Source organism: Zingiber officinale, chromosome 1B (genome assembly GCF_018446385.1).
Source record: "Zingiber officinale cultivar Zhangliang chromosome 1B, Zo_v1.1, whole genome shotgun sequence".
Classification (NCBI taxonomy): Eukaryota; Viridiplantae; Streptophyta; class Magnoliopsida; order Zingiberales; family Zingiberaceae; genus Zingiber; species Zingiber officinale.
The window spans coordinates 107,416,763-107,432,658 of NC_055986.1; the positions used below are offsets into that span (position 1 = coordinate 107,416,763).

Here is a 15,896-nt window from a genome sequence, read left to right on the forward strand (position 1 = left end):
ATTGAAGAATGCTGGCGTCACCTACCATAGGCTGATGAATAAGGTGTTCCTACAACAAATCGTCCACAACATGGAGGTATATATCGATAACATATTAATAAAATCCCTTCGAGCTGTTGACCTTTATGCAGACATTGAAGAAACTTGCCAAATCTTGAGGGCATATGGAATAAAGTTGAACCCGAACAAGTGCTTGTTTAGTGCAAAGAGTGGTTGCTTCCTCCGATACATCACCACCAAATGGGGGATTGAGGTGAATCTGAGCAAGGTGAAGGCGTTACAAGACATGTCCCCACCTCACAACTTGAAGGAGGCCCAACAACTGATCGAACTGATTACCGCGCTATCAAGGTTTATCTCTAAGTCATCCGACTGGAGTCACCGATTCTTTAAGGTGTTGTGCCAAGCGACAAAATTCCAATGGGACACGGAGTGCGACAGGGCGCTAGAGGAGCTCAAGGAGTACCTTAACTCCTTACCTGTATTGGCCAAGCCAAGAGCTGGCGAGCCGCTCTGGATCTACTTGTCGTCCATCGAGTATGCGGTTGGCTCGGTGTTGGTAAGGCAGAACAGCTGTAAGCAATAGCCTGTATATTTTTTGAGTCATATATTAAAAGGTATAGAGTTCTGCTACACTTATCTCGAAAAATTGACTTACGCACTAGTGCTTGCCGCTCAAAGACTCCGTCCGTACTTCCTTTCGCATCCAATCATCATGATGACCAACACCCTTGCGAATGGTCCTTCTTAACCCAGAGGCATCTGGATGGCTGATCAAATGGACAATGGAGCTGAGTGAATTTTACATACAGTATCAACCCCGAACGATGATTAAGGCTCAGGCCTTAGCTGATTTTGTCACTAACGTCCAGTACATTGAGCCAAAGGCAACATGAAAAATATATGTAGATGGTTTGTCCACTCAGCAAGGTAGCGGGATCAACATTCTGTTGATTTCACCATGGGAGGACAGGATGCAGTTGTCCGTTCGGCTAGATTATCGGACTACAAATAATGAAGCCAAATATGAAGCCTTGATAGGCGGCTTGCAGGCAGCTCGGTATGTCGGAGCTACAAAAGTCCTCATCCACTCAGATTCTTAGCTGACTGTTTAGCAGCTATTGGGGATGTTTGAAATAAGCAACTCTTGACTCAAGTTATATGCAGAAGCTTTCGAGAAGTTGAAGGCAAACTTCCAAGAAGTCATTATACAAAAGATCCCCCTAGCGGACAACTTGGCCGTGGATGAGTTGGTTAAGTTAGTCAGTTCATTGTTGCCGATCGTGATAGAGTAGCCGATCAAGCAAGTCTCACTGGTAGCACACATTGACAGGATAGATGGAATAACCTTTCCAAGCGAATGGAGAACTCCATTGATAGAGTTCCTCCGATCGGGTAGTACTCCAGTCGACCGGGAAGAAGCTCACCTATTGAAAAAGAGGGTCAGACGGTTCACTTTGATTAGAGACCAGTTATATAAAAGAGCTTTCTCAAGGTTGCTGCTCAAGTGTATTGGACCGGAGGACGTGGAGTACATCCTCCAAGAAGTACATCAGGGCTCCTGCGGAAGTCATCCCGGCAGCTGATCGCTGGCCTGAAAGATCTTGCTGGAAAGATATTTTTGGTCCACGCTTCAAGATGATGTTGCCCGGATAGTAGTCACCTGTTTGCCGTGTCAAAAATATCACAACATCCCACACTGACTGACCGAGGAGATGAGGGCATCCACGATATCATGCTCGTTCGACCAATGGAGCATGGATATTGTTGGACCATTTCCAATGGCGATTGATCAGCACAAATCTCTACTTATCACGGTAGATTATTTCTCAAAGTGGGTAGAGGTCGAGCCACTAGCAAAGATAACCGAACAGATGATCATCAAGTTTATATGGCAGAATATCTTGTATCGATTCGGCATCCCTCGCCAGCTTATCTCGAACAACGGGAGACGGTTTGCTGGACGGAGGCTAAGGAAGTGATGTGAAGACTATAACATTAAGCAGGCCTTCACCTCAGTGGCCTACCCCCAGAGCAATAGCTAGATGGAAGTCACCAACGGAGAGATCCTCAAAGGTTTACGGGCTCGACTTGACCACGCTGGAGGCAGTTGGGTCGATGAACTCCCTAGTGTCTTGTGGGCCCATCGCACCACACCAAGAAAGGCGACTAGCATCACACTATTTCATCTAGTGTACGAAGGTGAAGCGGTGGTCCTCGTGGAAGTGGATGTAGAATCTGACCGGGTGCAGCTCTACGACGAGGATAACACTGAGAGGAGACTCATGGAACTCAACTTGGTAGATGAAGCCCGAAATAAGGTTTTCATCCATCTCATGGCATATAAGCAACGAATGAAGCAAAATTACAATCGGAGGGTGATCCCAAGGTCCTTCCAAGCTCTGCTCGGGAGGTCAGTGATGATCTGGTGTGGAAAAGAATAAAGCAGGTCAATGACGTCGCCAAGCTCGAAGCCCCATGGGGAGGTCCCTATAAAGTCATTCAGAAGCTCTGCTCGGGAGCCTACTACATGTAGGATGAGGATGGAAGAAAGCTCGATCAGCCTTAGAGTGTGAACCATCTCCAACCCTATAGGGTCGTGTGAGAGGTGCATGGTTAAATCCAAATAATGTTGTATCAGAGTATATCCTGTAAATGCAGATGAACGATGAATAAAATTCACAAGTATCCTAAACTCTTGTGTCGATTAGCTAAGTTAAAAGTTGAGTGGCGACTATAAACCCTAGTCTTCGTCAAAAGTCGAGCGGCGACTATAAACCCTAGTTTTCATCAACAGTTGAGCGGCGACAAAAAACCTTAGTCTTCATCAACAGTTGAGCGACAACTATAAACTCTAGTCTTCATTAACAATCAAGAGGCGGCTATAAACCTGAGTCTACGACGAATATCGGCTGAGCGGTATCTCTAAAACCAAGTCTACAAAAAATAGAGTCGATCAACGAATATATAAGACGAGAATAAGGCTGACAAGGAAACATGCTGCTCCTAGAAGAAATAGTTTTCCGTTAAAATAAGGTCGTTCGACTAGGCTAAAGTGATTACTCCGACAACATAGCAGCCAGTTACATTGACGATCAAGAGGGCAGGGAACCATACTTAGAATTTTTTCAAAAAATGATAAATGGTTCATAGTCCTACTCGAGCTGAGCGACGATGCATTCATTAACAAGTGGGAAACTCAACAAAGGGAAGAAGCGCCGAATGGAAGATCATGCATTAACACTTAGAAAATTTTCTACACGAAAGAAAGAGACAGTACAAAAGGAGGCGAGCTTCGCTGTGGACGGGGGTCACTCAAGATAATCCAGCACGTCATCGGGCAGCAACTTGATCAGCTTGTCTCGATCGCAGTGGGTGGAAGCTTCTACTGTCTTGTCAGGGATATGCATGTCCTGTTAAGGTATGGTGTTAGAGGCACTTTCCTGACTGGTCCTTTCATAGAATAAATTAGAGAATGTGCCCATACCTCGAAGAGCATTCATGTCGCCCACCAGGGCACTATATAAAGGGGGTCCATGCATCGGTGGAGGTACACGTTATTCATTGTTTACGCTTATGCTACTGTTATTCCATCTTCTTCTTCCTGCTGGTGACTGACTTGAGCGTCGGAGGGCCAACACGGGGGCTTGACACTGACATTTCTTATGTTTGCAAAGCGGAGCGAGGTCCACCTCCAGTAAACGCAGCAACCACATCCCCAGTTTTTCGTCTCCATGATTTTCAGATAAGATCACCGGGAATCGACGAAACTAAAGCCAAACGACGACTATAGACCTGGGAGTCGATGAAAACTAAAGCCAAGTAGCGGCTATACACTCGAGATTCTACACCAACTAAAGCCGAGCGGCGGCTATAAACCTGGGAGTCGATGACAATTAAAGCCGAGTGGCGGATATAAACCCGAGAGTCGATGAAAACCAAAGTTGAAGGCGGCTCTAAACCCAGGTCAGTAAGTGATTGCCGAGCGATGGCTATAAACTCAGGCGGGAAGCGAATGCAGTACTCCTTACAGCCAAGAGACGACTTTAAATCCAAGTAAAATCGAGCGACGACTATAAACTCTTGATATGTGGAACGCAAAGCTGAGCGGCGACTTTATGTTGGATCGAGAAGCGCTAGAGGGGGGTGAATAGCGCTCATGGTTTTCACTTGTTTTAGATTTGAAAAGACGACAAGTAACGCAATGAAAATAATAAAACAAACAACACGCGAACACAAGTGATTTACTTGGTTCGGAGCCTTGAGCGACTCCTACTCTAAGGCCCACGATCGTTGATCGCTTTCTATTGGCAACAACTATATCTCAAAAAATTATTACAATCTAAGTACAATCAAAAGCAATAAAAATTATACCGACAACAAGAAATGCTAAATCTGAAGCTCTGGGTTGTCGGGATGTTGCTACAACAATTCTGGAACGTTCTTGAGCAGCACACGGAAGAAGGATCGCTTGTTAGTTGATTCTTGAAGGAGCTGCTCGAACTCCTCTTTTATACAGTGCTGGAGGCGCCTCCAACACTATCCAAGGCGCCTCCAAGCTTCCCGAGTCAACCGCGTGGATCAGCATCGAACTAGTCGCACCTCATCCACTTGAAGGCGCCTTCAAGCCACTCCAAGGCGCCTCCAAGTCGTGGTCCAAGGCACCTTCAGTCCCCATGAAGGTACCTCCAGCTCCTCTGGATACCTGGCTTCGGCTTGCACCCGAGGTGCCTCCAAGCTCCATGGAGGCGCCTCGGTCACTGTTCATCCGAGGCTTAACTTGTTCCTTTTGTACCTGCAAGATATGTTAGTCCCAAAACAGCACCGTACCCTGCAAGACAAAGTTAGAACAGATAGAAACATGACACATTAAGTGGTTGACAGTTATTGGACTGTCCGGGTCTGACTTCGGATTTCCAAACGGAAATCCTAGGTCGATCCGATGCCTACTGTTCCCTCTACGGGGAACGTGTCCTCACCTACTCCCCTCAGGAGAGATTACCTGGTGCCAGTCCGGTCCTCCAGATCGACTGGACTTTCTGCCTAGGGTTACCACCCCCTAGGACCTAAGGTTACCGCCCCCTAGGGTTTTTCTCCACCTAGGGTTACCACCCCCTAGGACCTAAGGTTACCACCCCTTAGGATTTTCCTTCACTTAGGGTTACCATCCCCTAGGACCTAAGGTTACCGCCCCTTAGGATTTTCCTTCACCTAGGGTTACCATCCCCTAGGACCTAAGGTTACCGCCCCTTAGGTTTTTCCACCTGCCTAACCGCAGTTAGGACTTTCCTGAAATCTCATTTAAGCACATTAGATAACAAGGAATCTTAACTTTGAATCCCTTTGCCATTATCAAAACTTAGGTTCGATCGTCGGATGCTTCCCGCACTAACAATCTCCCCCTTTTTGATTATGGCAACAAAAAAAATTTAAAGTTAAGTAAAATAAGATGCACAAAATAAAGATGAGCACGCTATAAATAGTGCATGCATGATTTAAGCTAAAACATAGTGTGTAACCTACTCTCCCTCTTTGCCATATATCAAAAACCTTTGTAGGAAGAAAGAGACAAGATGAAAGGTCTAAGTTTTAAAACCAATAAATTACGTTTTCAACCAAAAAAGCTTTAAAACAACATTTCTTGTAGGTTTTACTTTAAAATTACTTTAGTGTTGAAGAACTCTTTTTACTTAGCCAGAATTTGTGAAAGGCAGGTTTCGAAAATAGTAGGCTAAGTTTTGTAAAAGAGAGATTTTGAAAAGACTTTGTTGAAAAAATATTTCATTAAATTTTTAAAGCCTTTTAAAAACCATTAATTTCGAATAGCCTTTTTTAATTAGTTTAAAAGCTTCTAAAAAGTTGGGTTAACTGGATACCTTAATTTTTGAAATAAAGTTCAAAAAGTCTTTTGATATGACTTAGTTAATTTTGATCAAGGCTATAGAAGTCAAAAAAGAAATTTTTAAGAACTTTGAAAATCCTTAAAGGCAACGGAGGAGCAATAAGCTTAAAACCCTAATGTCCAAGCATGAGTTGAGTTAAATAGATTATAAATTAATCAATTTCCTTTAGCAAGGTATCAGAGCCCTAAAGTGCAAGCTGAGTCAATTTAAAATTTTAATATCCTTAACCAACTGTCTAACCTTTAGCTACTGGCTGAATACCTAAAGGGCAACAGTTTTCACTTGGTCAGTCAAGTTAAGTTAGTAATCCAGTTAGATTTGACTAGGGCTGGATCATTTAACTTGATTAATGTAAAGTTAATTTTTAACGCCCGGACTCACTATGATGCACAGAGATAAGCATTCTGGAGTCCAGGCTATACCCTATGCATCTCACGCCGATCTAAGTTTCTTTCAAACACAAACAAGTTATGCCTAGTGTGTTTGTGAGATGCTCTGGCTAAAGCTAGGGGAGCATGATATCTAAGGGGAAGACACTAGGCTAAATCCAAATTTTGAAAGACTAAGAAGATTGGGATTTTGAAAACATTATTTTTCTTAGAATTTTAAAAGATAATTTTAAGATTAAGCAATTTTGAAGATCAACAAAAAAGTTTTAAAATTAGATGTAGGAGATATGTTTGAAAATCAAGATCTATTCTACCCAACACATTCCTACTTGTGCATAAAAACTGGTAAGCAGAAATAAGCAACTAAGTTCTATTCTACCAAACACATTCCAATTTACCTTCTAAGTGCACTGAACTCAAGTTCAGGTAAGGGTTTTGTGAATATGTCAGCTAGGTTTGATTTGGACTCAACATAGTTAAGTACAATATCACCTCTAGCTATGTGATCCCTTACAAAATGATGTTTTACTTCTATGTGTTTAGTTCTTGAGTGGTGAATTGGGTTCTTGGTTAGATTAATTGAGCTTATGTTGTCAATTGAAGTTTTAATATTGTGATATTCTAACGGGTAGTCTTTTAGGGTATGCATCATCCATAATAGTTGAGATGCACATTCTCCTAGGGCTATGTATTCAGCTTCAGTGGTTGACAGGGCAACACAGTATTATTTTCTGCTAGACCAACTTACTAGGCACTGACCTAGAAATTGACAGCTACCACTTGTGCTTTTTCTATCTAGCTTACATCCGGCATAATCTGAGTCAGAATAGCCAGATAGATCAAGAGTGCAAGTCCTAGGGTACCATAATCCTACATTGAGGGTTCCCTTAATATATCTAAGTATTCTTTTAACATAAGTTAAGTGGGATTCTTTTGTGCAAGATTGATATCTTGCGCTCATAGCTACTGCAAAAAGAATGTCCGGTGGACTTGCAGTTAGGTACAGTAGATTTCCTATCGCACTTCGATAGTATTTCAAGTCTACTGATTTTCCTTCTGAGTCTGAGTCAATCTTAATGTTGGTGGCCATTGGTGTATTAATGTTTTTTTCAGTTTTCCATTCCAAATTTGTTAATTAACTCCTTAGCATATTTGGTTTGGTAAATGTAAATTCCATCTTTTGTTTGCTTAATTTGTAGTCCTAGGAAAAAGTTAAGTTCCCCTACTAAACTCATTTCAAATTCATTTTCCATTAATTTTGTAAATTCTTTTAAGAAGTTGGAGTTAGTTGAGCCAAATATGATATCATCGACGTAGATTTGGGCTATGAAAATATCATTTTCTAAGGTTTTTACAAAAAGGGTTGAATCAACTTGACCTTGGTGAAACCCTTTTTGTATTAAGTAATTAGATAACCGTTCATACCATGCCCTGGGTGCTTGTTTTAGTCCGTATAGAGCCTTTTTTAATCTAAGGACATGATTTGGATAGTCTAAGTCTTCAAATCCTGGGGGTTGACTAACGTACACTTCTTCTTTTATAAATCCATTTAAAAAGGCGGATTTTACGTCCATTTGATAGAGCTTGAATCCTTTATGTGCTATGTAGGCCAGCAGCATCCTGATGGATTCAAGTCTAGCTACAGGAGCATAGTTCTCATCATAGTCTAACCCTTCTACTTGATTAAACCCTTTAGCTACTAGTCTTGCTTTGTTTCTAACTATTTTGCCTTGGTCATTTAATTTGTTTCTAAACACCCATTTAGTACCAATTATAGTTTTATTAACAGGTTCAGGTACTAATTCCCAGACTTAGTTTCTTTCAAATTGGGCTAGTTCTTCCTGCATTGCTATTGTCCAGTCTGGATCGGGTAGAGCCTCGTCTACAGTTTTGGGTTCAATTTTGGAAATTAGGGCTGTTTGACTTAGATTTCTGTAGGATGACCTAGTTCTAACTCCAAGAGTTGGATCACCCAAAATTTGGTCCGATGGGTGATTCATGTTTGTTCTTAAGTTTAGTCTTAAGTTTGGGTTGGTAATTGGTTCTTCAAATTCATTGAGTTCAGGTTGAGTTTCGTCATCTTCTGTATTTATTGGGTTAACGTTTTCTATATTATCTTTTTCATTTATAGTGGATGTTTTATTTTCTTCATCAAATGTTACATTTATTGTTTCTTCAACTTTTAGGGTATTTTTTTTATAAACTATATATGCTCTACTGGTTGTTGAGTACCCTAAAAATATTCCTGGAGTTATTTTTGATGAAAATTTTCCTAAGTAGTCTTTAGTGTTTAAAATGTGTACTTTACATCCAAATACTTTTAAATAGTTTAAATTAGGGATTTTGTGGTAGTATATTTTATAGGGTGTTTTATTATGAAATTTGTTAATTAAAATTCTATTTTGTAAATAACAAGCTGTATTAATTGCTTCAGCCCAGAATTGATTAGATAATTTATATTCGTTTAACATGGCCCTAGCGGCTTCTTGTACAGTTCTATTTTTACGTTCTAACAGCTCATTTTGTTGAGGGGTCCTAGGGCAGGAGTATTCATGTTTATATCCATTAATTTCACAAAATTTAGTAAAATTATGGTTTTCAAATTCTCCCCCATGGTCACTTCTAATTCTTTTTATTTGAGTATCTTTTTCATTTTCTATTAATTTACAAAAGATTTTAAATACTTTAAAATTTTCATCTTTAGTTTTTATGAATTTTACCCAAGTAAATCTTGAGTAGTCATCGATTATTACTAAGCAATATTAGTTTTTGCTTGGTGACTTGCCTCCATGCGAATCGAATAGGTCTAGGTGAAGGTGCTCAAGTATAGACGTTGTTCTATTTAAGTTGGTTAATTTATGGGTTGATTTGATTTGTTTACCCTGTTGACAAGCATTATAAATTGAATTTTCAACAACTTTTAGTTTGGGTAGACCTTTAATTAGACCATTTTGACTCATTTTTTAAATGAGTCTGGTATGAGTGTAACCCAATCTCCTGTACCACAACTCAGTTTCCTCTTGTTGTGTCAGGAGACACTTTGTTGAGGATATTGGTAGGTTAATCATGTAAACATTATCTCTCCTAATGCCCTTGAGTGTGGTTTCAGGGTTATCAATATTTTTAACTATACAACCTGATTTGGTAAAGTTAACTAAGTAACCAGTATCACATAATTGGCTGATGCTGAGTAGGTTAAAATTAAAATTGTCAACTAATAATACTTTTCGAATAATAAAATTGGAGCTGAGTTCGATGTTACCTTTTCCGATTACCTTAAGTTTACCGTCGTTGCCGAATGCAACTGACCCTAAATTCTTTAATTTGAGCTTTGTGAACTTCAATCTATCTCTAGTCATATGTCTGGAACATCCACTATCCAACATCCATTGATCCAATTCTTTATATTCCTACACATAAAGTATATGAATTGGATTCTATTTGATGAAAAGATAGTTTGATTGAAGTTAGCTCCCTAATTTTCCATCTCACTCAATCTAGGTTTTCAATCAAGTATGAGTGAGTGTGAGATGGTTTAGTGATTTAATTTTAGTTGGATTTAGATAGGCTTTGGTTAAGTTAATTAAATTTGAAATGTATTAAGTTGAATTAAATTTTGAAAAAAATGTTAAGTTAATTACATTTTGAAAAAAATATTAAGTTAATTAAATTTTAAAAAAATGTTAAGTTAATTACATTTTGAAAAAATATTAAGTTAATTAAATTTTGAAAAAAATATTAAGTTAATTAAATTTTGAAAAAAAATATTAAGTTAATTAATTTTTGAAAAAAATGTTAAGTTAATTAAATTTTGAAAAAATGTTAAGTTAATTAAATTTTGAAAAAAAATTATTAAGTTAATTACATTTTGAAAAAATATTAAGTTAATTACATTTTTAAAAGAATTAAGTTAATTGACTTTAATTCAACTTAATTTAATTTAATTTTTTTAGTTAGATTTAATTTAATTTTTGTCCTTAGTCATATCACCCAATCTAGATTTTTCAATCAGGAAATCCTACAATTTTGTGAGATGAATTAGTTTTATTATAGGGTTTGATTTAACTTTGTGTTAGATTCAGATTTAGCTTTGGGCTCAGCAAATAGGCATTCTTTGGATAAACTTCTGGGCTATGGTGAGTCACTTGGACATCATTAAAGTAACCATGCCTTCGAGGTTTTCCAAATAGTCATATCCACCGAACTTTGTATAAACCCTTGGTCTAACTAGTTAGGATCTATAAAAGGTAGCTTCGGTCAGTTCCACTTAGCCAAATGCACCAGGTCGAAGCCATATCTTCCTAGACATACATAGACTAAGCTTCCCTAACGTACTATCATTCAATACTTCACCAGTACCGTGGGTCAAGTTAAACTTAGCTCTTTTTATTCTAGTCCTGATTACCTTGTCGGGTGGGTTGCGTTTAATTATCCTGTCGGGTAGGTTCCTTTTGGAGGTGCCAGCTATTCTGGAGCCTCCTTTTAACTTGTTTTTAATTATATTCCTTTTAATTTTTAAGATAATTTTTATTTATTAATTTGTTAAGATAACTTAGATTAAGATAATTTTTCTTTATAATTTTTTTTATTAGTTAAGATAATTTTTCTTTTTGCTCCCCTGGATCATAGCCTTGATAAAGTCTATCAAGGTAATGTACTTGATCCTTGGGAACCCAATACTTACCAAGTCCAACTTGATTGACCAAGTTGGACTTGGGTACCCATGCTTGGACTAGTTTACTATTTTGTCTGTTGACTAAGGATAGATAGGATCGATATTTGTTCTTGGTTTTGAAACCTAGTCCTATTCTATTGTAAACGACTCTTTGAGTCCTAAGAATTAGGTCAAAGTTCTTGGACCCCAAAGAAAACCGTTCTAGGGTCTTCTCCAAATCCTTGACCTGAGTTTTCAGACTAGAATTTTCTTCCTCAAGCCTTTGGACTTGAGTTGAATTTCCAATCTGAACTAGGTCAGGCAAGGTTATGGAGTTAGTCACTTCTTTAAGGGAAGTTACTTCCTTTAGAAGTGACTTGATCCAAATTTTGGATTTAGCTACTTTATGCATTAAGTAATTAATTAAACTGTATAAACGACATTTACTTACAGAGGAGTTTGGCCTTTCGGAACGGATGCGGATCCATGTCTTCTATCGGACTCTGCTTTCGATTCGGCCTCGTTTTCGGATTCGTTGGTGTAGTCCTGGGCCGGCAATGTGAGAAAGTTTGCCTGCTCGACTTCTTCGTCATCGGATTCCTCGGAGGAGGACTCGTCCCAAGTTGCCTTCAGGGCCTTTTTCCTCCTTGGTTTCTTTGGATCCTTTTGGTTCGGGCAGTTCGCCTTGATGTTCCCCTTCTGATTGCACCCGTAGCAGGTCACCTCAAATTTGACCTTTGAGTTTGGTTGGGCTTCTTTGGACTGGATGGCCTTTCTGACATCCTTTTTGTTGAAGCCCTTCTTTTTGTAGAGTTTCTTTACCAGGTTGACTATTTCGGTTGTGAGCTCGTCGTCGTCGTCCGAATCTGGTTCTTCTTCTGACTCTGGTTCGGTTCTGCATTTTGTTCTTGATTCGCACGCTCTGCCTGTACCTGCAACCAAAGCCAACCCTTTCTCGGCAGGGGCGTGAATTAATCTGCTCATGAAGTTCAAATTTTGCAAAAAGTTCATCTAATTTAATGGTAGATAGATCCTTGGATACCTTGTAAGCATCTACCATTGATGCCCACAAGGTATTCCTTGGAAAGACATTTAGAGAATACCTGATGATGTCCCGGTTATCTACCTTCTGTCAAATTGCATGAAGCCCGTTGAGCAAATCTTGTATCCGGGCGTGGAGTTGGGCAGCCGTCTCACCTTCCTGCAATTTAATATTAAATAATTTTTTGGAAATTAGGTCTCTTTTACTTACTTTGGTGTCAGACGTTCCTTCGTGAAGTTTGATGAGCTTCTCCCACAGCTCCTTGGCTCTAGTGAAGGGGCCGACACGGTTAAGTTCTTCTTTTGATAGGCCACATTGAAGGGTGCAGGTCGTCTTGGCATTTGCTTCCACCTTCTTAATCAGTGACGCGTCCCAGTCCTCGTATGGTTGTGGCTTGCCGGCGCCATCAGTTGGTAGTTGGAGCCCGGTTTTGACGATCATCTAGACTTCAAAATGAGTCTGGAGATACGCCTCCATCCGACCCTTCCAGTAACCAAAGTCGTCTTCGGTGAATAGCGGGGGGCGAGATATACTGTAGCCTTATTGAAGGGTCATTTTAGATCTAGTATGAAAGATAAACAATAAGAAAGTTCCAGGACTTGATCTTGGATTACTAGTGCGGAAAGTATATATAAAATGAAAAACGAACTCGAGTGGTGTTGCACCAATCTCGAGCAAGAAATACGATTACGAAAAGAAACGGATTGGAAAACGGCAAGAGTATCGATTCCAATCGACTCCTAAAAACATAAAATACCATGAAAGATGCTTGATTGGTGGTTGCACCAGATCAAAGCTACCCTGCTCTGATACCAATTGTTGGATCGAGAAGCGCTAGAAGGGGGTGAATAGCGCTTGTGGCTTTCACTCATTTCGGATTCGAAAAGACGACAAGTAACGCAACGGAAATAATAAAACAAACAACACGCGAACACAAGTGATTTACTTGGTTCGGAGCCTTGAGCGACTCCTACTCCAAGACCCGTGATCGTTGATCGCTTTCTGTGGGCAACAACTATATCTCGCAAAATTATTACAATCTAAGTACAGTCAAAAGTAATAAAAATTATACCGACAACAAGAAATGCTAAATCTGAAGCTCCGGGTTGTCGGGATGTTGCTATAGTAGTTCTGGAACGTTTCTTGAGCAGCACACGGAAGAAGGATCGCTTGTTAGTTGATTCTTGAAGGAGCTGCTCGAACTCCTCTTTTATACAGTGCTGGAGGCGCCTCCAACACCATCCAAGGTGCCTCCAAGCTTCCCGAGTCAGCCGCGTGGATCAGCATCGAACTGGTCGCACCTCATCCACTTGAAGGCTCCTTCAAGCCACTCCAAGGCACCTCCAAACCGTGGTCCAAGGCGCCTTCAGTCCCCATGATGGTGCCTCCAGCTCCTCTGGATAGCTGGCTTCGGCTTGCACCCAAGGTGCCTCCAAGCTCCATGGAGGCGCCTCAGTCACTGTTCATTCGAGGTTTAACTTGTTCCTTTTGTACTTACAAGATATGTTAGTCCCAAAACAACACCATACCTTGCAAGACAAAGTTAGAACAGATAGAAACATGACACATTAAGTGGTTGACAGTTATTGGACTGTCCTGGTCTGACTTCGGATTTCTGACCGGAAAGCTTAGATCGACCCGACACCTACTGTTCCCTCTACGGGGAATGCGTCCTCACCTACTCCCCTCAGGAGAGATTACTTGGTGTCAGTCCGGTCCTCCAGACCGACTGGACTTTCTGCCTAGGGTTACCACTCCGTAGGACCTAGGGTTACCACCCCCTAGGGTTTTTCTCCATCTAGGGTTACCGCCCCCTAGGACCTAGGGTTACCGCAACCTAGGGTTTTCCTCCACCTAGGGTTACCACCCCCTAGGACCTAAGGTTACCGCCCATTAGGATTTTCCTTCACCTAGGGTTACCATCCCCTAGGACCTAAGGTTACCGCCCCTTAGGATTTTCCTTCACCTAAGGTTACCACCCCCTAGGACCTAAGGTTACCGCTCCTTAGGTTTTTCCACTTGCCTAACCGCAGTTAGGACTTTCCTGAAATCTCATTTAAGCACATTAGATAACAAGGAATCTTAACTTTGAATTCCTTTGCCATTATCAAAACTTAGGTTCGATCGTCGGATGCTTCCCGCACCAACACTTTAAACCCATCGCAGAGAGCAATTTCAACATTCACCATAGTTGAGCGGTGGTTCTAAACCCAGAATGAAACTTCAGAGGCACTATAACCGAGCGATGGCTCTAAATCCATGTGAGCAATTTATAGCCGAGCTACGACTCTAAAACCTAGAATGTTCGATCGGTCGTAAAGGTCACCGAAGACATTGCTTGTCTAGTCAGTCGGACTTACAACCTCCTTCGACTAGACTTGAGGGGAAGGCTTGTGATGCGGCGATAAAGGGAGCCACCAAGCATGGGTCAAAGACAGGGACAACAGCTGACGTGGAGGTCAAAGTCAAGCCGGTTAAAGGAAGGAAAGAGCCGGCTGACCAAAGTTGACCGAGAGGGTGGCAACATGCTGACCGAACATGAAGGATCCCGATCGGCATAGAGGCCCATCAGAGCAGATTGCTCATCCGACCGAGATGACCATATAGAGGACATCAGATGCTCATAACTATGACTAAACGAAGGCTAGTCCGACGGGATCGCCTGTCTGATCGGGCGAGGAACGACCTACTGAGCCCGAGCGACCATGGAGCAAAACAACCTTAAGCAACTGGACCGGAAATACTGGCTGAGCAACTCCCCCCTCAACCCAACAGTGGGACAACTCATCATATCCTTCTAGGAGTTAGTGTCGTTGACAACAGAGAATGATCAATAGGCAAAATCGTACGACGGAAGCTTCTACCATTATATCAGGGATTTACGCGTCTTGTTAAGGAATGGTGTCAGAGACACTTTCCTAGCATATCTTTTGATAGGACGGTTGGGAAAACGTATACATGCCTTGAGAAGCATGCACGTTTGCTACTAGAGCACTATATAATGGGGGTCCATGCACCAGAAGAGGTATGCATTATCTGTGCTAGAGTTTTTTACTTTTGCTATAGTTCTTTGACGTCTTTTCCACTATTCCAAATCTGATAACTGACTTCAGCATTGGAGGGTCAATGTCGGGGACCCCTTCCCTAGCTCGGCACTGACATTCTTTGTGTTGCAGAGTGGAGCGGAGTTTTCACACAATCAACTAAAGAGTTACATCCCCAGCTAATTGTCTTCACTGTTTCCTGATAGAATCCGTTATTATGGACAAAGATGTCATATAACCATTGTTAAATGAAAAGATAATAATGGTGGCCAACGATCGTTAAATATTAATGCCATAAAATGTGTCGTTAATAGATATAAAAGAAAGGTCATAATTCAGGAGGAGATATGCTAACTCTTATATTATCATTCATTTCTCTACATTATTTTTTTGCTCTTAACATCTTACTTAAGCATCAGAGGGACTTTATCGAGATAAGACCAACACCGTATGATTGTTTGTTGACCTTGAGCAAAGAATCATTTCTACTTAGTACGGAGAGTATACAGAGCACTCAGCCATCAACGTTCAAGGAGTACTCAGCTGCAACCATCCAAATTATGTTGTATCAAACATTATTTTTGCAAAAATATTTAAAATATATCTTACATAGAATATAAATAGACGGGTTGAAATGGAGAACATCATGTGTTCTTTGTAATTATAAAATATCTATATGGCTTAAAGAAAATTTTTATAAAATCATGATTAGACCTATTATGTTATATAAAGTTGAATGTTGATTTATGATTAAAACATATTAGCAGAAGATAGAGAGTTGCAGAGATAAAGGTATTAAGATGGATGCACAAATATACAAAAATAAATAAAATAAAAAATAAAATTATTAAAGAGAAAGTTAAG

General features: G+C 40.4%; 1 protein-coding gene across 1 annotated transcript; it reads left to right on the top strand.

The window, feature by feature from the left end:
- Positions 1-2,045: 2,045 nt before the first annotated feature.
- LOC122040785 lies at positions 2,046-2,444 on the top strand. Its single transcript, XM_042600221.1, has one exon. The coding sequence runs from the start codon at positions 2,046-2,048 to the stop codon at positions 2,442-2,444; it is 399 nt and encodes a 132-aa protein (XP_042456155.1).
- Positions 2,445-15,896: the final 13,452 nt, after the last annotated feature.

Coding starts and splice junctions, on each gene's coding strand:
- LOC122040785 (XM_042600221.1), top strand. CDS start 2,046: ATGGAAGTCACCAACGGAGAGATCCTCAAAGGTTTACGGGCTCGACTT.